Raw genomic sequence first — 24,098 nt, forward strand, 5'->3', positions numbered from 1 at the left:
AAGTTCACCAGTTGTGAACATTCATTTCCTGCTTACTAGAATTTATGCACTTTATTCAGGCTTTGTAATTCAGGGCTGCAAAACTTAAACTTGCTTTTACTCTTGTTCAGTCTGCTGCCATAAATCTTGCATAGCTTTCTGCACAGTGGGCCTCTTTTCAATAGAAGTGAAAAAGAATTACTCCAGAGAAGTCTAGTCTCTTGCCCAGTGGTTACTTCCCTTATCTGGGAAATGGCAAATGTGCACTCAGATTCTCTGTGGCAAGTCTCCAAGAACACCAGTTGGTTTTGGGCTTTTAACCACTATGTTACTCTGCAAAAGTTTCAGAGGAAGACCTGATGTTCTCTGAAGTGCTGAGTCACTCATTTCTAAGATGATCCAAGGACTATTTTGGTGACCTTGCATTTCATGTTCAGTGTGTGAGAACACTGAATTGTCCTTCAAGATTAAAGATGCAATCAGTTAAATAGCTACACCAAGACACCTAACTCTATCCTATAAAAATAAAATACCTTCTCTAAGAAGCCTAATGCAGTCACTCTAAAATGCAGGTGCCTCACATACTTGTTGGGTGTCAGAGTTTTGGATTTAGTGTCTAAAGAAGAGACTTCAAATGTACACTGAAGAAAAGTTCAACAGTGGTTTACATGAAATCTCAGAGAAACCTGGTATCTCACACATCCTGAGCTTTAAAAACATTACATATACAGAATGAGCAGCCCTCTGAAGACAAACACTCAAATTTAGCTCCTCTGTTTTCCCTGCTTGTTTTCTATTTCTGTGGTTCTCCTGTTCCACTTCATTCTTGTCCATTTCCTTGTTCTCCATAAAGTTTTGTCCAGATGTTTTCTTTTTCCTTTCATCCTCTGACTTTATTCCTCTATATTTAATGAGTTCACTGCTTCCATTGTCTTTTTCCCTCCTTTGTTACTGTCCCTTTCTACTTTCCTTTCACTCTTTTTCTCAGCAATTTCTATGTTGAAATGTCTCTTGAAGGAAACTAGGACTTACTGCTGTAATTGTTAGAACAGCTGTGTGTGTCTTTATGGTTACTTAGGCAATAATCTGGAACGTATATAAAATCATAGAATCATAGAATCATAGAATGGATTGGGTTGGAAAAGACCTCCAAGATCATCGAGTCCAACCCTTGGTCCAACTCCAGTCCATTTACCAGATCATGGCACTCAGTGCCACGTCCAATCTGTGTTTAAAAATCTCCAGGGATGGTGAATCCACCCCCTCTCTGGGCAGCCCATTCCAATGCCTGATTACTCTCTCTGGAAAGAATTTTTTTCTGATATCCAACTCAAATTTCCCCTGGCAGAGCTTGAGCCCATCGTGTCCCCTTGTCCTATTGCTGAGTGCCTGGGAGAAGAGACCAGCCCCCACCTGACTATAACTTCCCTTCAGGTAGTTCCAGACAGTGCTGAGGTCACCTCTGAGCCTCCTCTTCTCCAGGCTAAACACCCCCAGCTCCCTCAGCCTCTCCCCACAGGGCTTGTGCTCCAGTCCCTTCACCAGCCTTGTTGCTCTTCTCTGGACCCGCTCCCGCTCATTCATTTGTAAATATTTAAGACATATATTCATAATTTCTGAAAGCTAAAAGACTTCCATGATTTAATTGAAAAAAAGTATCCTTTACTGCAAATAGTAGCTTTTCCTTTTGACACTGAAGTCTTTGAGTATAGCCCTTCTTTCATGTCTGTCAGAGGTAAGCCTTATATAAGCCTTTGCCATTGACCTCAGGATGTAATTGGCATCCCTAGACTTCATCACATTTAGATATTCTCAGGAATGGAAGCAGAGAATAAAAGGCTAGCTATAGTTTGAAAATCAAGTATGATCATTAACTCATATGGTGGACCTTGTGCCTTATGAGCATGGTTTTTTTGCCAATTATAGTGCTATTCCTAGGTTGCTACAAAAAACAACCAACCAAAACAAAACAACACCAAAAACCCACCACCACAAAAAAAAAACAAACAACCCAACCTCCCCCAAAAAAGAACAAGCCACCTCTAAAAAACCCAAGCAGCCATACACCCTAAAAATATTTAATTTTACTAGCCAGGTTTTTTTTCCACAGTATTTAGATTTTCTGAAAGTGAGGGTAGATTTCTTTGTAGCATTAAAGCAATTTATTTTTTCTTTCCTTTAGGGATTGTGCTATTTTCATTTCTCTTATGTAATGTTTTTAGTGATGAGCAGGTGGCTTTTTGTTTTCTCTTTTTTTTTTTTTTAAGAGGTTCAGACAGTAATGTGGAATTTGTATCTGGATGAATATTCTAAGTACCTCCCTAAAGGGATTGAAATAAAGTAAGAGTCTATCATGAAGCACTAACTGCATAGTGTACTCTGAGAGCAGTACTCTCAGTGGGAAGCTTTATCTCTGATAGTCCTTTAACCCACCAATCCCTTGCTTTCCACTGACTGTTTTGTTTCAATCAAATATTTCTAATGTTCTTTCTTCATTATTTTATAAAGGGGTTACTTTAAGGAGATATCCCCATCTGTCTAAGCACTATCTCTGTATGGACATTTTGGCTCTTTAGCAATTGCTTTCAATACTGAGTGTGAGGAGCAGTGGAGCAGAGGTTACTTGGCACATCAGTGAGCCCAGAGTGAGAATTTTCAGAATATAAACTTGGCATATGGTTCCTTGAATGGTATGTTCTGCTTTGAACTGAATAAAAGCAGGGCAGCATCTGTAGAGTGGCACTATCACCCTAGGAATATACAGAAACAAAACCATTTGACTAAGGAAGAGAGGTCAGTCCTGCTATAGTTGAAACTCTCCCAGCTTCAGGCTGCAGATTACAGAGAACTTTTCCCATTCACCTCTTGTAATCTTTTTCTTCGAGATGGGTATCAAAGAGAGCTTTGACTTTTTCATTTAACTTTGTGGAGAATTTTTATTTTTTTTTCCCCTGCCCCTTTGATCAGGAGTTTGAGATAGGAACAGGTGGCATTCATTAGCTTCCTCCTTGCTTCTTTAAAATGCTTGAACTTAGCCCAGGTGTCTCCCTTGGAAATGAGCACTTCACTGCAGCTGTTCCTGCTTCAGGGTGACGTAGTGAGGAGGGAAGGAAAATGGCATTTAAAAAGAAGTGCTGGATAGAGGTAAAAAAAGTTTGTCTTCAGTAAGTTACAGAAAAAGTAGAACTAAAAGAAATGGTATAAAGAGGAGTGAAAACAATTTTATTTTAGCAAATCAATAGTTTCTATGTTGGTTGCTGTCTCCTGGTTTGTTTTAATTGTGAGAGTAGTGGAGAGATATACAAGATCTTGTACACAAGAGATGGAACAACAAGCCCATACACTGTCTCTTGTAAAGGAGATGGTAAATTTTAAGATTTAATTGTGACTACTTTCTACCTCCAGCGTTGGAAGCTTTTTGTGAATTAGAACTGTAAGTTTCTCTATTACTAAATTATTTTATTATGCTGCAATTCTATTAGCATTATAACTTAGCTAGATGTTGAGGCAGATTAAGAAAATGGCTTAAAATGTGTATGTTGTTTCTTCATGGTGCTTGTAATTATCTTTGTAATTAATTTCTACTGAAAGTCATCTAAGTTATAAAGGCTGCTGTTTTGAAAGGCTTATCATACTTGAAGAAATTAATACCTCACTTGATGTTTAAATATCTTCAGAATATTTCAGTTCCTTCAGAATTTTCCCTCTGATTAATGTTTTGTTTCTCTTTTCTTAACCATGCACCTTTGCAAAATTCTTTACCCCTTCAGCTTTCACTGCCATATGCAACTTAGATAAATTAACCTCCTGTTCATATGGAAAAAAGTGATTTGATTGAATAAACGTATTCTTTAGTAATCAGAGAAACCCATCTCAGAAAATTTGGGTTTGTTTTTTTGGGTTTTTTTTTTGTCTGTTTTTCTTCCCTGCTTAAAGGGGTAATATGGTCATAGTATTTATATTGGCAATTGTAAAAATTAACTTTCCTTTTTTTTGACAAAAATTTAGCAGGTGGTCTCTAAGCCAAAATAAGAGAGGCCTCAGGTAGGCACAGAGCACTGTGGTGAGTTGGAGCTGCTATGCATAGCTGCCTGCTGCCTCTGAGTTTTGTTTTGTTGGATACTTTAAATTGGATGGAACCTATTGGGTTTTTTTGTCTTACGTGTGCCTTTCATTTCTACATAAAAATCTGTCTGGATTTATTTGCCCTTAGTATATTCCAAATTAAAAATTCTTATCCTGACTCATCTAGTTCTGTTGTAAGTTGTGTAACTGGTTGTGTGTGTTAGTGTCGACTCCCTCTTATACTTTGTGGCAAATCATTTTTGCTGGAAATGTGTTTTGAAAAATTTCAGGTTTGTTTTCTCCTTTTCTTTTTTTTTTTTATTTCTGCTGGTTATAGAAAAAAAAATCTTTTGGTATGAAAACTACCTTGTGCTCAATATAAATTTTGATTTTTATAATGCAAACTCCTCCATTGAAGTTTTCAGTCCTTTCAGCTTTCGTTCTCCTTAATCTTGCTATAAATTAATAGAAGATCAGTGCTCTTTGTGCTGATCAATGTGTGACTAGATGAATTTCATCATGTTCTGCTTCTCATTTCATTGAGCATTCGTATGCTTGTATTGTTCAGGGAGAAAGTGAAGAATACTAGTTATTTTCTCTTGGGTTTCCTCCTGCCACATGTTAACCAAGCTGCAGATATGAGAACAATTTTTGTCTCCCTTTGTAGAATTTGAAAAAAAAATTCAAGAAAACAAATAAAGGCAGAGAATCAGTATTCCATTTATTTCTGCCATTTCATACCTACTCACTCCTGTATTTAAAACTCCTTAGAAAACCAATAATGTAATTTGAAATTCTGTTTCCGTGTTGTTTCAGGGATTTTTAAAAGCCATTTGCCATATACCACAATTACTGTTCTTTTAGGCTGTAACATCTCCTGTAATCACAAATAGCAGTATTGCTGCATAAATATCCCAAATGAAACATCTAGACAGATAGCACCGAGAGGCTGATGCTTCAAGCTGACATTATGATGCTCTAATTGTAGTGATGGTGCTACTGAAATATATCTAGTTATATATTCTTGGAACAAAGGGAACGTCTGGAAAGTCAAATTGCTGTTGGGGTAGGGAGAACTTTTTTTTTTTGTTAACCTGATGCTTCTCAGAGCTGAGTTGTACTTGGTGGCTGTATACTTTTATGTTGATTTGGAATCTGTGTTGTCTGCTTTATGTACAATACTAAGAAAATATTGATAAGAATCCTGTTAGTGACTTATGAAGGCTTTACTGCTTCTCTTACTGCGGTGTCTTGGAGAGTTCAAACGTTGGCAGCTTGTCGCAGGTTTGGCCTGGCTGCTGCCAACCCTGGACTGGCCCCCCTTTCCCCTCCCAGAACCTTCCCAGCAAAGGAAAGGGAAAAAAAAACCACTGAAAAGAAATGCACTCTAAAGAAACTGAACTGAATAAAAAGAATAAATTATATTTACTAACATTTACAAACCACACTGTATACACAATACAAAGGATCCCACCCCCCAGGGGAGAGGGGAAGGGAGAAAAGGGGATTGATTAGCCGGAAAATAGGGAAGACACCAACCCAACCTAAAGAAACTGAATGAATCAAAACAAACACAATTAAAAACCTCAAGGAAGGGGAACAAACATGAAACAATCTCACCCAGGACAGGAGAAACACCAGGGACCGGAGGGACCAGACTCCAACCACCTCCCCCAGCTCCTCAGCCAAGGAAGGGAAGGACAAAAAAAAACCACTCCCCCCCTGCTACGTGGAAGACACGTGTGGAATCCTTGTAACTTCCTTAGATACAATGGTTACTGGGGAAGCCATGGGGCAAACCATTACACAGCTGTAGTAAGTGTAAAAACAGATGCTGTGCATGCTCTACACTAACACATGGAGCATGCAAATTCAACCAAAATATTGAAGACATGATGTTGTCTGAAACTTTATTATTGAAACTTCTGTGTTTGAATGCTGAACTTTTTAAAAATAAAATCAGTTGAGAATGCTCCCTCCACAGAACATGTCATGATGACAACTTTAGCCTATCTGGATACATCAAATTTAAAATACTCTCCTGGATTATACAACTGAGAAGTTGAATGAAATTGGCCCTCTAAGATACTATTTATGACAGGTTTTTTTTAGGAGGAATGAGAAAATATTGTGACATTCTTCAATGAATAATTGTAAATGTTCATTTTCTTTGCTAGTGGAGTCCTGACTGGTTAGAAGAAAGTATGTTCTTGTATTGAAAAGTTTATATCAGCAAACAAGTCATGATTGTGTGAAAACAATGTGCTGCTCAAAGCACCACAGGTGTGGTTAGAGTTTCAACCTAATCCCTCTGAAAACATTTGAGGGGGAGGTAGTCCCTTGGATATGATTCTTTCCTTTCCTTCTCCTAAAAGCTTTTGTCACCAAATACTCTTTTTCCCCTCTAGTCTCTGTGTTATTTGTGCATCACATCCTCACAGAGGTTTTTAAGGAAGCCATAGTAGACAGCTTTGTGCCTTCTACAGCATTGTCTGCTATTTGTGCTGTTTGAGCTTATTCATCCTGTGCAAAGTGGTAAATTTGGAGAGCATAAGCAATTGAAGGATATTCATGTGCCTGCATAGAAGTGTGGTGGGTTGACCCCAATTAGCAACTGAGCACCCGCACAGCCACTTGTTTGCTTCTCCCCCTGTTCCCTCAGAAGAGTCAAGAGAAGTGAAAGCAGCAAAACTCTCAAGTGAGGGACTTTTGATAAATGAAGGAAAGAAGAACAGAAGTGATGCAAATGCAGTAACTGATGCCCAAACTGTCTTTAAGCAGCAGACATCTTTCAAGATAAACATGCCCCACACTAACTTCCTTTACCCAGAATTTATTGCTGATCAGGTTATATGGTATGAAATACCCCTTTTATTGGTTTGAGCCATCAGTCCTGGCTGTGTCCCCTTCCAGTTTCTTGCCCATCCCTACCCTACTCACTTGGGGAAAGTAGAGGGGAGGGGAAAAAAAAAAAGAAGGTGTTTATCTTACGTAATCAAACTTGGGCAACAGCCAAACAAGTGAAATTGTTTTAACCATAAATCCAAAACACAGCATCGTATGCTATGGAGTGTCAACTCTCTATCCCCAGTGAAAGGAGGATGGGAAAAGTTATGTACACGTAATCTGTATTGAGAATGCCTGTTTTTTTAGTACATTTATCAGTCTATGAGACCACAAACTTAATGCATCTAAGTTTCCTCACATTTCCTTGTCCTGTCCTCAGCTAAATTTAATATTTTGAAATTTTTCTGTATTTGGGAAGGAATAAACTCGGTTTTTAATATTTAAAAACCTCTGCACAGATAAGGAAAAAAACTTGGAATAACTTAATTGTTACTCTGTAAATCACTCCTCCCTCAGAAAAAAAACTGGAAAGCAAAGGTACATAACTGGGGAATTATTACTACATAAATGGCATTTTTTCCTTTACTCTCTTGACATTATTACAGCATGATGTAGGGAATGTTTTTGCCATTTATTATAGGCTGGGAGACTATTTAAAATTAACTTCTAAAATTAATATAAACGTAAGTAAATCTGTCACAACTAATTGCAACATTTTAATCTGTGCAAATAACATACTTGATTTATCTGTAGTTGAAGTTATAAGTCTAAATGTTCTCTGATTTAGAACACTGCATCAAAGTCATAAACAGCATAGTTGTTTTTCTTCATGTTTTGTGTATACTAGTTACAAAACATCTAATTAATTTAAGAGTGCTTGATAAGAAATTCTGATCTCCTAGTGGATAACTTTCAAATGAAGGGTCAAAGATCATGGGGTATTAACAGTATTTATACTGTAAATAGTGCAACTGATAATACAAGGTCCCAAATTGAGTATCTGAGTTATAATTCAGTTTCACTTTTTTTGTCTTTTCCTGCAAGAGCATGTAAATTGTACTCTAGTGCTTTTGCACTGATAACTAAAACCAGTAACTGGACTGGAGCACAAGTGCTGTGGGGAGAGGCTGAGGGAGCTGGGGGTGTTTAGCCTGGAGAAGAGGAGGCTCAGAGGTGACCTCAGCACTGTCTGGAACTACCTGAAGGGAAGTTCTGGCCAGGTGGGGGCTGGTCTCTTCTCCCAGGCACTCAGCAATAGGACAAGGGGGCACGATGGGCTCAAGCTCTGCCAGGGGAAATTGAAGTTGGAGATCAGAAAAAAATTCTTTCCAGAGAGAGTAATCAGACATTGGAATGGGCTGCCCAGAGAGGGGGTGGATTCACCATCCCTGGAGATTTTTAAACACAGATTGGCCGTGGCGCTGAGTGCCATGATCTGGTAAATGGACTGGAGTTGGACCAAGGGTTGGACTTGATGATCTTGGAGGTCTTTTCCAACCCAATCAATTCTATGATTCTATGACTACAGTTTTATACTCATCTGAAAAGTATGAATTTTTCTAACAGTTTTAGTAAGAAAAGTGGCATGTGCAGCTGTGCTGCATATGTTCTCAGGTCTTGTTGATGCTTGGGATGGCTGGTTAAGAGACCAAGAGCATAAGCAGTGTTCCCTTCTATGCATCCAATCTACTGGAGGTCTGGAGCACAAGTTTTGTTGAGGAGCAGCTGAGGCAGCTGCGATTGTTTAGCCTGGAGAAAGAGGGTCTTGGGGGAGACCTTGTCACTGCCTACGACTACCTGAAAGGAGATTGTAGCACTGTGGGTGTCATTCACTTCTCCCAGCTAACTGTGGGTGTCATTCACTTCTCCCAGTTAACTGTGGGTGTCATTCACTTCTCCCAGCTAACTGGCAATAGGACAGGAGGAAGTGGCCTCAAGTTGTGCTGGGCAGGCTTAGATTGTATATTAGGGAAAAGTGTCTTCACTGCAAATGTCAGAAAGAATTAGAACACGCTGCTCAGGGAAGTGGTGGAGTATTTAAAACCTGGGTAGATGTAGCACTTACAGACCTGGATTAGTGGTGGACTTGGCAGTGCTGGGGTCATGGTTGAACTCTGTAAAAGGTGCTTCCCAACCCAAATGATTCTATGGAATTTTTTAACCTGTTGACCGATTTCAATCTTAACAGTGAGGTTATAATCTCAGAAACATTTACATTCTTAGAAATATTAAATGAAATGAAAAGCTGGTGTCTGGGGCCAGGAGGAGGGCTCCAAAATGGCCTCAGGGGTTCTGTCCTGCTTGGCCTGTTACGAGCTGGTCCCAGTGTGCGTGGCCACAGCACGTGATCTTTCTAACTCAGGCTCTGATTGGGACTGGAAGGAAGGAGCAAACCCACTGTGGGCATTTGGGCAGTGACAGGAGCAGAGTGCAAACAGGTGATTTGGGGGAGTGAGGCAGCAGGCTGTTAGGACTGGATGGAAGATAAGAAATGTGGTTAATGTGATTGTGATGGACTTGCATGAGAATAGGGTGCAAACTCATTTGAAACCAAGCTTCATTAGTTTTGCCACCAATTGAACAAGGTCTTTGATTATGGAAGTAGAAAAGCAGTTGCTGATGAATAGCTTTAGAAATACATGAATACATGAAAAATAAGGAACTTACTCTTATTTCTGCTTTAGACCAGACCTATTTGATTGGAACACTGTGGCTTCCCAGCAGTCACCTGTACAACGACTAGACCATGCCTTCAACATAGCCCGGCAGCACCTGGGCATAGAGAAACTCCTGGATCCGGAGGGTAAGTAGAAATCATGGGGGCTTTTCCTCTAAATGGGAGATCAATATTTCTGTGTATTTGATGCTAAATTAATTTTAATTTCTTTTTGCAAAAGAATTTAACAATTCACAAAATAAATGATAGGCTGAAGCAAAATCCTTTATCTTTTAATGTTATCTTTTTGCTCTATTGAAATAGTGTGTGTATATTCTGTATGTATATTCTCGAAAGCAATTTCTTTTCAGCTTTGGGAGCAGAGTTTTAAAATGTGTGCATTGAATTAAGCATATCTCAATAAGTTTTTCATTTCTGTTTCAATGGCTTAGAGCATCTGCAGCTTTGATATCTTTCCAAAAGATCTTAAGTTCAAATTTTTATATATATATATATCCAAAATGTGTATTCAAACTCTAGATGCTCCTGTATTTTAAATGTGGCTTACACATCTTTTCATATTTAAATTGTATCAGGATGACATGTCTCATATCACTATCATTTAATCTTACCTGTAATAGAATTGCCTGTTTTACCTTAACTCTATCCTTTATATGGCCTGACACAGTAAAGTTTGAAAGGTTCCTTGTTTTTCACAAGATATTTTTAATTTTGTCCATTTCTATATATTCTCTGCCATACTTTCTGCACTGCTGAAAGCCTCAGTAACTTTCCCTCAGAGGAAATTTCTCCAAAACATTTTACTACAAGACAATTGGAATAGCTATTTCCTTTTTATGTATATGTGTGTGTGTGTCTATACTTAAAGTTCCTTAAAATAGATTGAGGAAAAAGTTATTTTTCATTATACAAAAGCCACTTCTGATTAGACATTTTTATTCTGGTTTTGGCAAAGATATTTGCAGTTGTGTAGCCAACAAGTGAAAAACTCTTAAACATTTGTGGTTTTCCAAATGTCTGCTGTAATTATTTGCTATTCAGTGTTGGTAAATCACAGTGCTGGCCACCTGCTTTTTTTTCCACTCCAGTGTAAACTCTTCCAAAGGTATAATAAATTCTGCACCTATTTGAAAACATGAATTTGTGGAACTAGCACCTTTGTTCATATTAATAAATTTGTTCTAAGACTGAAAACCAGAGTTACTGGTATGTAAGTAAGTCAGAAATCTTGTTTGAAGGTTCTAGTATACTCTTTCTCTAATTTTACTTTTTATAACTTCTTCTAATTAGATACTCAAATATTTCTTTAATGATGTATTGGGGAACAAAACTGTCTTCTCTGGCTACAAAGTGCTACTATTAAAACAGAAAGAAAATATGCAGTGGTGAAACATTATTTTTTGTGTAACTTCACGCTTGTCAAAACAGTACCTGTGTAATTTGTGAACACTTGAAAATTTGGTTCTGTTACTTAAATGTTTGCTATCTCAATATTTTGAAAATATTAAGTAGAAAGGAAACCACTGTTCAGTAAAGACCTGTTCTTCTGCAGCCATGTATGGAAGTCAAAAAAGAAAACATTTTGGGGTGTGTTGTCTTCTGAAGTTACAGATGATTGATACGTTAAGACAGATGTCTAAGGGGTCTGTCTTAGCAATTAGATTCTGAAAAGTAAATATCTATATTCTGCTAGCTTTGGTTTTGTAGGTTTTATATGAAGTTTTTTTCTGAGATTGCTGATATTTGAAGTATATCCCATGAGAAGTAGTCAGTTTATTTCTGAGACTGTTGATAGTTTAAGTCTATCCCATGAGCATATTTCAAAACATTATTTTAGAACTGGATCTCCAGTTCTATCGCCAAAGTGGTTAAGATCTAGTCTGTTTAAGTGTTTCTTGTAAAAGCTGAATAGTGGAAGTTAAAGCTTTTGTATTTTGGTTCATGCAGAAATGGTCATTCTTGTTATTATCCTTGCTTTTATTGACTACTAGGAATACTTTTTTATACCAGTAGTGTATCTTAAAGAAGGTTCTTTTTTTCAGTTTTTAAGCAAGTAAACTTAACAAAAGCTACCCTAGCAGATTGCTTTTATAGTGATAATACTTGACTTAAAACAAAGAAGAAAACACCTGGCATCTCCAACAGAAATCTTTTTCTGTGTCATTCAGTCATCTTAAGAAATTCCTTTTTTATATGTGAATCTTAAAGTAGTTTGATAAAATTGTTGTATTCCTCTTTTGATACGTTACTTTTATCTTGTCTTTGAAGCTGGGTAATGTCTCTGCAGAGTACCTTCCTAACTTCCCCTTGAAAACAGCCAGTATGTCTCTCTGTTTATAGCTTTCCTTTAAACAAAATTAGCTAAGGAAAGGTTGTGATTAATCAGATGTTATCTGAAGATAGCGTTTTTATATAAATTCCCCAAATAGGCTACATATGCAGTATAGATTAAATTCTGCCCATCTAATCCGCAATCAGAATGTTCATAATACCGGGGGGGAGGGAAGGGAGAGGAAGCAAATAAACCTTTCTGCGAGAGTACGATACATGGTAGGAGCTTTGTTCAAGCCTTTTCACTTTCCTCTTCAGATAGAATGCATGAGAAAGCTGATATCATTCCACAGCAAATATTTTAAATATGTTAGCTATTGATTCTTTGTTTTGATGTTATTTGAGGTTGTTGGGTGTTGGGATTTCATATGCTCTTAGATCTAAAGTGCGAGTTGTGTGTTGAACTTGTTTCTGTACTTAGCGTGTTGTAGCCTCAAGGACTAGTTAATGAGGTCAGCGGCTCCTGCCACCCTCTCAACAGATGTGTGTCATCGGCCAATTAGAGCGGGCTTTGTCATGTACACAGCATTGTTAACCAATTATCAGTGCCAAGGTGGCGGAGCTGCGGAGGGATCCAGCTTTTGAAGTGTATAAGAGTTTTGTGAGCGGATGAATAAAGTTGCCTGTTGCAGTGACTTCTGTGAAGTCCTCTCAGCAGGTCACAAACCCGCCTCCCTTGGTTACAGTTGGGGTTTTTTTCTCCTTGATATTGAAAATGTATGATGAAAAGAAAAATGAAGAATTTCCTTCCTCTCTTCTGTCATGGAGTAACAATGAGATTTGAGCTCTATTTATATTCAGGAGTTGAATGTACGTTAAGTTTGCTGATGACACTAATTCAGGAGGAGGTCTGAACTCCCTTGAGGCAAGGGGGGTCTTACAAAATGATCTAGATAGAATAGAGTGGTCGGTATGAAATTTAACAAGAGCAAGTCCTGGATTCTTCACCTGGAACAGGGTAATCATATGATATGCAGGCTGGGGGATGAGAAGCTCAAGAGCAGCACTATGGAAAGAGATCTTGGGGTTGGGTTGATGGTAAGTTGAACATGACTCAATAGTGTGCCCTGGCAGCTGGAAGAGCCAGCTGTGGGGTACACCAAGCACTGGTGGTTGTGCCACTCTATTCTGCACTGGTGCAGATTCTGGATTAGGAGAAGGTGGTTCACCTAGTGGATGGTCAGGCACTGGAAAAGACTCCCCAGTGAAGTGGTCATGGGACAAAGCCTGCCAGAGTTCAAGGAATATCTGGACAATGCTCTTACTCATATGGTTTAGTTTTAGGTTGTCCTGCAAGGAACAGGGAACTGGGCCCAGTGATCTTTTTGAGTCCCTCCCAACTCAACATATTCTATGGTCCTTTTTATTAAATCTTGCCAGTGAGTGAAATGTAGGCAGGTTAAAATGTCTTATTTGGTGTTCATTACTGTAGTGTATGAAAGATAACAGGAAAATATAAGATTAGATAGGGGAAATTGGTGGATGTTAGCAGGCAGAGTTCAAAAGGAAAAATATGTTTGCAAATTCAACTTTTCAGGCTGAAGTATGTCTGTGTGATTCACAACGACCTTCTGTTGTAAGACATTTATGATTATGCAGCTAAGATATTGTAAATCTTGATAATTCTCTCTGTGAACCTTTCAAAGAATAGTTTTTTTGCTTTGGTTGCTCAAAACTAATATTTGATTAGTTGCCAAAACCTGCTCATTTTAATAGTGATTTCAGTTCAGATTTGAAAGGCAAAACTAGGTTTTGGGAAGACTTTTACCACAATAATATTTATTTCTTAGTTCTATTTTGTTTTCCTAAAAAAAAAAAAAAACAACAAAAAAAACCAAAAAAAAACCCAATTACTTTTGATACAACTAATGAAAATTTCTGGTTTTTCACATTTTTGTGATGATTGTTGTGGTTTTCTGGATGTAAATTTCAGAAAATGTAATCAAGGCTGTTCTATTCCTTATTGAGTGTCCACTCTTTCAGGAGCATCTTGTTAAATTTCATCAGGCAGGGACAGGCAAGCAAACAGCAATGTGTGTTGTGGTCAACAACACACAGTAGTTACCTGCTGTTGGCTGTGTAATTGCTTTTACCCTTTGGCATAAAATACACATGCCATATTGGGGCAGAATGATCTTCTGAGGAACCGGAGGGAAGGATCTCTCAGAAATTAAGTCTGGGAATACATCTGAGCTCTCTTTCCTCTTGGAACAACCGAGTGTGAGTGGGGTAGCAGCAGCATCAGAGGTGTCTGTGTGCTTCCTTCTGGCTTAAAGAACTTGTCCCTGCTGTCATTCTCCTGGGTCTTATGCTTGTTTGTGCTAGCCCAAGAATAAATACTGTGAAGTTATATAATGGCATTTCTGCTGTCCTTTTTAGGTAAAGTAATTATCCAGTTTCATATCCTTTGTGTAGCCTAATAAAAAACCTCATTTAATCTGTCCCAGTCACATTTCCTGTATTTTCCCTAATTTACACTGATGACCTGAGTTTTTGGCGCCATTATTAAGTGATAATGAGACTCAGACAGTTTTCCATAACTTTTTTCTTTGATCTTGACTTCCTGTACTTCTGTATCTCAACAGTAATGGGTTCTACCATATTGGAGCACAGAGAAGAGGGCAAAAAACTGTCAGCATCTCAATTCTTGAAGTTGTTAACCCTGCCTGTCCCCAGTAGTTACATACAGTGGTAATAATGTTTTTCAGTTCATGTTACTACCCTTGCTGATATGGCTTATGTCAAGGGAGTATGGGAAATTGTTTTTTTTTTTCTATGTGCCCTAAAATTTAGAAATGTTTTGCCTATTATAGTGCCAGAATGGGGGACACATTGGGGTTTTTTTTGTTGGTGGTGTGTGGTTTTTTTGGGTTTTTTTTGGGGAGGGGGTTGGGGTTTTTTTGGGTTTTTTTTTTGGTTTTTTTTTGGGGGGGGGTTGGGGTTTTTTGGGTTTTTTTTTTTGGTTTTTTGTTTTTTTCTGAGGGAGAGTTTTTAAAGGCAGTTGGAAGACAAGTCACAAGAGCTTCATTTGATAGCATGCTGCTGAGAACAGTCAAGGAAAATACTGGCGTGGGCTTAGAAAACATTATTTCAGTTGCACAAAACCTTTGTAATGGTCAGAAAATAAAATGAAAAAGGATTGTTTTCTTAAGGCTCTTTTTGGTTCTCAAAGCCAGGTATGCATTTGGTTGAATAAGAGGGACGTGTGCAGGACTCACATTAATAAGTACAGCAGTAACAGCACAACCCTTTAACTTTTGTTTTACTATTTGTCAGTACAAATTACAGCTCTAATGCTGGACATATTGTGCCATATTGTGTACTTTGTCTTTAGCTTTTAGCACAGCTATGAAATGGAGTACAAGAGAAGGGCTGTGCAAATACATTCAAAATTAAAAATGGAATATGTAAATTTTTGTATGCAATTTTTTTTGAACTTGTAATACACATAGGTTTTCCAAATGGTTGCTAGTTTGATCTATATTCCTTTTGTCATGTTTTACTCTACAATTTCTTCTGAGAAATTTGTCCCCAAAATTATAATCCATTTCTTCTTTACCTACTGATAAGGTGGAAGTCCTGCCTTTTCTTTCTTCTCTTAAGCAAATAAAATAGTCAGCAAAAATGGTAAATTCACTGGACTCCATCTAAACCCACTTTATCTTTCATATTTATGAATAGATTTATTACTACCTCTTTGATTTGTGAGGAATTGAATTACCAAGAGATGACTTGACAATCAGTATCTTCTACAGATTTCCATGGAAATAAATGACTTGAAAGGTACTGTATTAAGGGACTCAAGGACAAAATAGGCCCTTCCTCTTAGGAGTGGGAAAATTTAAAATAACTGTGATTTAATTTGGAGTAGGACACATATGCTACCAAAGAAATTGTCAGTTTTTCTATCACAATGGGTTTGCAGCCTATAATATAAATTGAAGTTCTGAACTTTAATTATAAAGAGCTCTGCAGTAACTTTGCATAGCAACTACTATTGTTAATAGTTCAGCAATGGTTAGATGTAAGGATCAGCATCCAGAAGGCCTACAAGTATTTAGAAAGAAAGATAGATTTTTCTGTGTCTGCTTTGACTGGGTAAGGAGCTGTGCCGATGTTCTGAGGGGCTCCAGACCTCTGTTGTCTTGTCATTGATTAAGTTAGCTCCTTAGAATCATAGAATCATAGAATGGATTGGGTTGGAAAAGACCTCCAAGATCATCGAGTCCAACCCTTGGTCCAACTCCAGTCCATTTACCAGATCATGGCACTCAGTGCCACGTCCAATCTGCGTTTAAAAATCTCCAGGGATGGTGAATCCACCCCCTCTCTGGGCAGCCCATTCCAATGCCTGAGCACTCTCTCTGGAAAGAATTTTTTTCTGATATCCAACTTAAATTTCCCCTGGCAGAGCTTGAGCCCATCGTGCCCCCTTGTCCTATTGCTGAGTGCCTGGGAGAAGAGACCAGCCCCCACCTGATCAGAACTTCCCTTCAGGTAGTTCTAGACAGTGCTGAGGTCACCTCTGAGCCTCCTCTTCTCCAGGCTGAACACCCCCAGCTCCCTCAGCCTCTCCCCACAGCACTTGTGCTCCAGTCCCTTCTCCAGCCTTGTTGCTCTTCTCTGGACCCGCTCCAGCCCCTCAATATCCTTTCTGAACTGAGGGGCCCAGAACAACTGAGGGGCCCTTGTTTTTATGAAGCCCAGAGTACAAAGCCATGGAAAACACACTGAAGCTCACAGTGTGCTACTCAGTAATCTCAACATTGTGAAATGTTGAGTGTATTTCTCAGCTGAAATGTGTTAAGGGATCTTTAACACTGTGAGTGCTTTTTCTGTATGTCCCGTTGTTGCTCTGCTCTGTGTGTTCTGTCAGTAAGAATGACTTCAACACAAGTGTCCCATAAAGGCACATATGCCACCTTTTGGACTTCCAGTAGTCCTTTTCTGTTGAAAGCAAGGAAAACAAGGACTATTGTGAAGAGGTATGTGTTAAGAAAACACATGTAAAAAAAAAATTGCTAGCTGGAACTTAAGTCATCATTTTTATCCTCTACAAATTTATTTTATAGCATCTGAGGTCACATAAAGCAATAGTTATTAATTGGTTTGTCAAAGAGAAATGGGAAAATAGTCCTTTCACGAAGAACTACTGATAAAGAGATTTGTATCTGTACATATAAATAAAAAAGGTTTTAAAATTAAATTGGTTTCCTTTGGTCTAATTTTTTTTTCTTCTCTGCTAAGGTAAGAAAAACAAGTGATTTTTGAGCTTGATAGAACTTATTCAGAGGAATACAAAGGAATTTTGGAGATTGTGTGGATTGCAGTAACACAAGTAGCAGTGTTAGGAGGAAGAGGATTTAAACCTTTCAACTGGGGCATAATGTTTTTTCTATGGGATATATCTGACCAATATTTCCACCCTTGCACATGGTTTTCATATATCATACATCATCATACACACATATATATATATATGTATAATTTATATACTACTACTAAATACACAACCCAGCAAGAATAAACTAATAAATTAAGAAAGCAAGCTCTTGATATAGTGGGATTTCAGATGCTGAGTTTGTTTTATTGCCCTCTTAATGTCTCAATACCTCTGTAATATCATAATAACACAAATAATGTAAAACCAAATAAAGGGTGTGTGTTTTTCCATTAATGCCTTGATAAGTCTAAGTGCCTAGGACCAAAGAAATGAGAAAACTGAAATACATGAAGAATCTAACAGCAGTGATACCCATAAAATGTTTTAAGAATAAAAGCAGGGGTCGTACTGGTATAATAAACAGAGAATAGGTATCCTCATGTTTCCAGAGGATGGTCATGTTCATCTTGGACTGTTAGTGACAGTGTAATTCAGGCATACTGCTATGCACTGCCTTAAAAGTATGGCCTAGTTTATAGCAATGTTGTAATTTAATTTGGTAAGCTGGAGTGACCACAGCTACTGTTCTCCATATGATGCTGAGAGCATAGTAAATGAGGTGGTGTGAAGACTTGGGTCATTTCTGACATAAATGTTGTGTCCAGCTTCTTCCAAGGTGAGAAGTAGCAGAGTGAATCTCTGCTACTGAGCTCCAGCAGGAACTGGAGAGGAAAGGAGAGATGGGCAGCAGTATCTGCCTGCAGATTAGAACTTAGTGGTGAAACTGGATATTGCAGGTACTGCAAAGAACACACTGTTGTTTGTGCTGTGTGCCTATTTTTTGACAAATTTTTGGTTTTGAAATTTTCAGATTTAGCAGAATTTACCACTTCTTACCCCCAAGAATGCACACACATAAAAAGAGTGATATTCTAGATATCTTTGTTCTTCATATCTAAATGCTCCTTCTATAAGTAGCCATCTGAACCTGCTTAAGCAGACTATTTCCCTCTTTGCTGCATGGTCTTCCCATTACCTCTGGATTTACAATTCTCCACCTTGCATTGCTGGTTTTTGGGGTTTTTTGTTTGGATTTTTTTTTCACTGACTTGTTGGGTTTTTTGTCTGTTTGGTTCATTTGTTCTTTTTTTAATATTCCCACGGTTTTTATAATTCTTTGTATCTGTTAATATTTTGCAATCACGGTGTTTAGGAACACTCTGCCAGTTTGTAATAATTGGTGTACTCTGTCAAATACTCACATAGGTTTCCTTGCCACTATATCACAATCCAGGTTCAATTTTGTGTAATTTCTTTTCCAAATTTCTCATGTAAATATATTGTGTCTTCTGCTGGGACTTGATTTATCTGTAATTCATGCTTTACAGTAAAATAAAGTACTTTTTTTAAAAAAAAAACTTTGTAATTTAATGAGTGAAGCCCCTTGGAACTCTTCTTAGTTGCTCGAAGTAATCACTGATAAAAGACAACTGAGAAGAGCTCAATCATGACAGAATTATGCTTTCTTATGCATTAAGGCAGAGAATGAAATAAGTATATGCTAGTCTTATAATCACAAAGGAAGAAGGATTATTTAGGTAAATAGTTAACAAGTTTCTGGTGATACATAGCAATGCATAAATCTTTTCTGGCTTTTCTTTGTCTCATGATAATTTAAAAAGATGTAAAAGCATTGTATTTGCTCAGCCAACAAGAGTTCTTTGATTTTAAATAAACTTCAATTTAAGTAATGAGATTTATCTGTTAGAACAGGTTTTAATCTACTTATTGTAAGTAAACTGTGGTTCTTCAAACTAAGACCAGGCCCAGATCAAAACATGCTGCTTTGATCTCAGAATCCCAGTTCCTATGAAAATATTGTGTGGTCTGTACCTTCAGCACTGCTATATGTGTACAAATATATGTATAATTCAAAAGAGGCTTTTTAGAAATAGAGATGATTTATGCAGAGTTGTGAATTGTGGAAGATGACACTTGGAGGTTAATACTGTGAAAATGTAGAGGAAGACTTTGGCCTAAAAATAATAAAAATGCCCCTGTTCAGTATCTAAATTCCTTTTTCTTTTTAAGTGAAAGGGTTTACTCTGTATAGAAAACCCATAACTGTATTTCACTGTGAAGGCACCATTATCTGCCTGTCTGTTACTGATCTGAAAACCTGCTGAAGAGATTACCTAATTTTAAAAACAGAACTCCTATGAGTATCTTGAGACTTCTGAATTTTTAATTTTTGCCACAAATGGAAGTATGATTAAATATTTACCTGCTAGGAGTGAATAATCTTAATTGCTGATATTTGAGTAAAATCCTGATGTGAAATACAATTGGAGATAATGAGATTTAATGACTTCCTATAAGGCAGGCTATTCCCACTCCCCCTTTAAAAACAAAGGGTGACAATTTTGGCCAAAAAGGGAAATATTATTGAAATATTATCCACCTCCTAAAACCTGGTAGTAGGTCAGAAGTTTGACTCGAGTCAGCCAGTGTGCCCAGTCTTGGACTGGTGTTATGGGTTCACCCAGGTGGGCCTAGATTTGGGCTCTGAAGTCTGGACTAGGCTGAAGCTGTCAGCTGACTTGAGCTGGGCTGAGCTAACAGCTGACCTCTTCTAGCCAGTAAGTTTGTATTCCATACCACATTATGACATCATCTCCAGGGCAGTAGGAACCAGTGTGGGAGTGGTTAAGGCAGTCACTTCTCAGCCCTCCTCTTGGGAGGACACACGATGCTGTCCCAGGGGGGATGGAGAGGACCAGGCCCACCACTGGCTCACAGGGTACCTCAGGAAAGTAAAATGTGTTGTTCTGGGTCTCTCCTTTCTGCTTGAGTTTGTCTCCCTGGGGAATAAGTCTTTTCTTAAGTAATGTGTAGTTAGGACAGTAGAATTTGTGTGTTCGTTAAGAAGTTGAGGTGGGGAACTTGTTGTTGCAGACTTGTGTGAGTGTATATTTGTACTCTCTTCTAATTGTCTCTTTCTTTCTGTGAAAAATATATGTAGATTTAGTATAAATGCAGTTTGAAGTGTTTTTTTCCTTTCCCCTCTCTTTTCCTCCCTTTCCCTGGTGTTAGGAGGGAGGCTTTTCTCTCTGTGCTTGGGGGGGTTGGCAGTTGCTTATCTCAAACCAAGACAACTGGGAACAAAACATTGACTTATGTACAGAAATAATATACTTAGCTTGAACACGAATGCCACATAAGGCAGTTGTTCTAGACTGTGGTTGGAACTTCTGAGTGTTTTGGTTTTGTTACCCCAATTGAAAAACAATTAAAAAAAAAAAAAGGTGGTTGTTCAAATTTACCAGTTACCTTTTCGTTCCTGTGCAGAGAGGGAAGGTTGCACAGCCCCTCTCTGTGGCAAAGAAACTTTTGAGGCTGCAGCACTGCTCATAATCTGGTTTATTTGCCATACAAGGTCTTCTAAAAAGGAGTAAAATTTTGTTCTTTCAATGGCAGACAAATAGGAAGGTGATAATTTTTGAAACATGCTGATTCCTCTTCAGAGTCAAACTGTTGTGTGATTGCCGGTTGATGTTCGTTGCTTGTTTTTCAATGCTAATAATTATCATAGGCAGAAAAAGTCTCTTGTACATTAGGAGAGCCATTATATTAAATCTTAGTAAGTCCTTGTGCCCCAAATGGAAACCCTGGACTTTCTCCTCCTGGTGCTTGTTATCAGAAGGTCGTTTGAAACACATTTATCAACGAGGTGGTGGAAGGAAAGAAAATTGAATTGAAGCTTTTAGAAAGTAAATGGAAGGAAGAAATTAATCCAAATATTTTAGGTAGAATTAATGTAATTAAACTTTAATCTCTGGACCAGAATTTGACATCTGAGTTTATTTCTTGGATTCTACAGGCATAGAAGATGCAAATTTTTGAGTCATCTGGAATGCCTCTTTGGCCCTGACTCCGAGCTAGTTTGTGTGCATAAGTCCAACTGTGTGAGCTGTATAACAACCTTTAAGCATGACTGTCTTGAGATAAAAATTTTTAAAAATACCCCAAGAGATATAATTCTCTTTGTAGTGATTTTCATCTTCAGTTGACATTCTTCTATAACAAGGGAGCATATCTAAAGCCTAAATTAATTTTCTTATCACCTCAGTGTGTCTGTGGTAATCCTGCAGACAAGACATTCTGGGCACTGTTAATGGCTTTCTTGTACAGAAATCTGATCAGGAAAAAAAGGCCTTGAGAGAGGAATCTTCTCTTTTCCATACAATGAGTATTATTTTCAATTGATTTCAAAGAGAACAGAAGGTAGTGTTTGAAATTATTGAATCCAGAAATACAAAAAAGTCACCTATCCCCAGGCACTTCTTGCATTCTTAATATATTAAAATGAAAGTGTGTAGAAAGCAGGACTGCAGAAGCTTGAAAGAGAAACTTGCTTAGGTTTTTTTTTTCATTTTTTTTTCCAATTTTTTCTAGCTTTGAGGTTCTCTGTTAAAAGAGGAAGGAAGTGTATTATAATAATTCATAGAAGATGGCGGGGTTATTAATTTTCTAGTGTTTCTGGGGATTATTTACATTGCAAATAAGGAAAAAAAGCTGTATCTAAATTGCTTTAAGACTCTATTCTGCATGATTTTGAATGGCTTCATTGAAACAATGTCGCTTGAATAACCTTGATTCAGTCAGACATTGAAATTCAAAAGAGTTATGTAAAGTTCTCAGGTTTTAGAATGGCAAATGGCAGTCGCTGATAGGGCACCTGATTAAAAAAAAGGAAAGAATAAATACAAATGAGCAAGTATTTAGGGGATCTTGCTTTCTTTCTTCCTTTGGTATCTTTTGGTTTGGGTTTTTTTTTGTTTGTTTTTTGTTTGTTTTCCATCTATTAGTTTGTAAACTGATGGCTTAATGAGCAGTGGCCTCCATGGTGGTTTCTTTCTGGAAGCTCAGTGTAAAGAAACAGACCAAAATTAATGCCACAAGAGAATCTTGACATAAAAATTAAAACATACATTTTCTTTTTGGTAGGTATAGGAAGTAATTCTTTTATCATATGATTACAGGATAATTTCTATCACCATTTCCAGTTGGAATCCAGCCAAGAGAGTAATATTTATTCTTGGAGTGATCATGGATTTTTTCCAAAGAAGGTGTTTTGGAACCTAAGTTTTTCTAATTTCCTTACTGCTTTCTTCAGTTTCTCAGGAGATTTTTCTTTTGTATAGCATCTTGAAGGAAGCAGGTTGTAGACTCTCTCTGCTGTTTGTGATTGCTCTACTTGTCATAAAACTTACTGATACATTATTTAGTGGAACAATATCAATATGGAAAAAATTGTTATGAATTAATGAGGTTTATATTGGTAAAGGGTATTAAATCTCTGTGAACCGTATTTGTGAGGTGTGACCTTTAGAGATTACTCTGCCAACAGCTGAAGTGGCTCCATAAAAAATCAGCCTGAAACAAGGAGAAGCTACTTGAGCCATAACTAAAGCAATCCTTTGAATGTGAGTGGAAGGGTAGGCTTAAAGAGTGAATTGAAGTGGGTTTTTTAGTAACACAACATTTTAAAATGATACAGTGATAAGCAGAGACAAAATGGTGTGAATCAGTCGGAGTGCTTGTAATAAAGTGACTCTGGAGCAAATGGACTGATGCTCCTGAAACTGCTTCTTAGTCACCAAGAAGAAAGGGAATGGACAAAGGTAATTGCTCTCTTATAGATGTTATGGCAAATTTTTCCCCTTCATGAAAATAGTACTTTTTTGCAATCTGGAATTGTGCTTTTCTATGCTGTGTTATGACTTGACTATGTTGCCGTAGAAGTCTGTAACAAAGACTCTGAGCCAAGTTTTGTAGGAGATAAGATAATGGGCAGGCACTTTAATGAGCAGCCCCACTCACCCAGGAATACATCGACGTGCACCTGCAAGCTCTAAGTTCTACAGCTTTTATAATATAACCTATCCAATCACTACTGTCCACATGTCCAGTTCCACCTCTGTCCCCTCCCAGTTCCCACCCCTGTTGAATTGGGGCTGGGGTCGTTGGGACCCTCTGTCTTCATCCACCTCCTCTTCTTCAGCACACAAAGGTCTCTTGGACGCTCTCCAGGGCTTCGGGTCACGCTGCTCCATGTTTATGTTCTCTTCTGATATGCTTTAATCAGGTACCTTGAGGAAGAGACTAAACAGCTGGCAGATCTCAGCTGCCTGTTCTGGAGCAGGGGTAGAGATAGAAGGACTTTGTGCTACAAGCTGATGAATATTAATTCACTAAAATCTACAGCATTACATCTACTGTGTCTCTAAAATCTACAAAATATGAAAATTGAAAAATTAAAAAAACCCTTTCGGCATCAACTATGTTATGACTACATAGTTTTCCTTAATAGGAAACCAGTGATGATTCTTGTAACAAAGTCAGTTAAATATAACGGTGGCTTAGCTAAAAATAGTTGTATCAGTGGGCAAAATGGAATATCATCAATCACGTTGAATTTGAATACATCAAGGCCATACAAAGTGGTTATTGGTATATTTCTATGCAAAGCTCTGAACTTGATGAAAAATGGCCTCTGCTCTTGCATATTTGCTGAATGCCTTCTCCAGGAATCACTGTCTAATGATGGCTAAAAAGAACTTTCAAGTTTCTACATTACTCATTGTTATAATACTCAGGTAATTTAAATGAGAGGAATTGAAGTCCCCCTTTATTATGGTGTTGTTTTGCTGTGACAGCCTCCATGACATTTTCACAACCATGTAAATTATGGCTCTGTCTTCAGAGCTGTCATTGAAAAACAGCAGCCAGTGATCTGCCTTCCTGTGTGGTTGG

The 24,098-nt window shown here is 37.8% G+C and overlaps 1 protein-coding gene across 9 annotated transcripts in view; it reads left to right on the forward strand.

Annotated features, from left to right (window-relative positions):
- Nucleotides 1–24,098, forward strand: part of DMD (dystrophin) — a 1,187,916-nt gene that overhangs the window by 298,730 nt on the left and 865,088 nt on the right. For all 9 annotated transcript variants that reach the window (XM_071568723.1, XM_071569521.1, XM_071566241.1 and 6 more), the window contains exon 7: nucleotides 9,576–9,694. In XM_071568723.1, the coding sequence (XP_071424824.1) occupies nucleotides 9,576–9,694 (119 nt within the window). The remainder of the gene's footprint in view (nucleotides 1–9,575; nucleotides 9,695–24,098) is intronic.

This window comes from Pithys albifrons, chromosome 1 (assembly GCF_047495875.1).
Source record: "Pithys albifrons albifrons isolate INPA30051 chromosome 1, PitAlb_v1, whole genome shotgun sequence".
NCBI classification, from domain to species: Eukaryota; Metazoa; Chordata; class Aves; order Passeriformes; family Thamnophilidae; genus Pithys; species Pithys albifrons.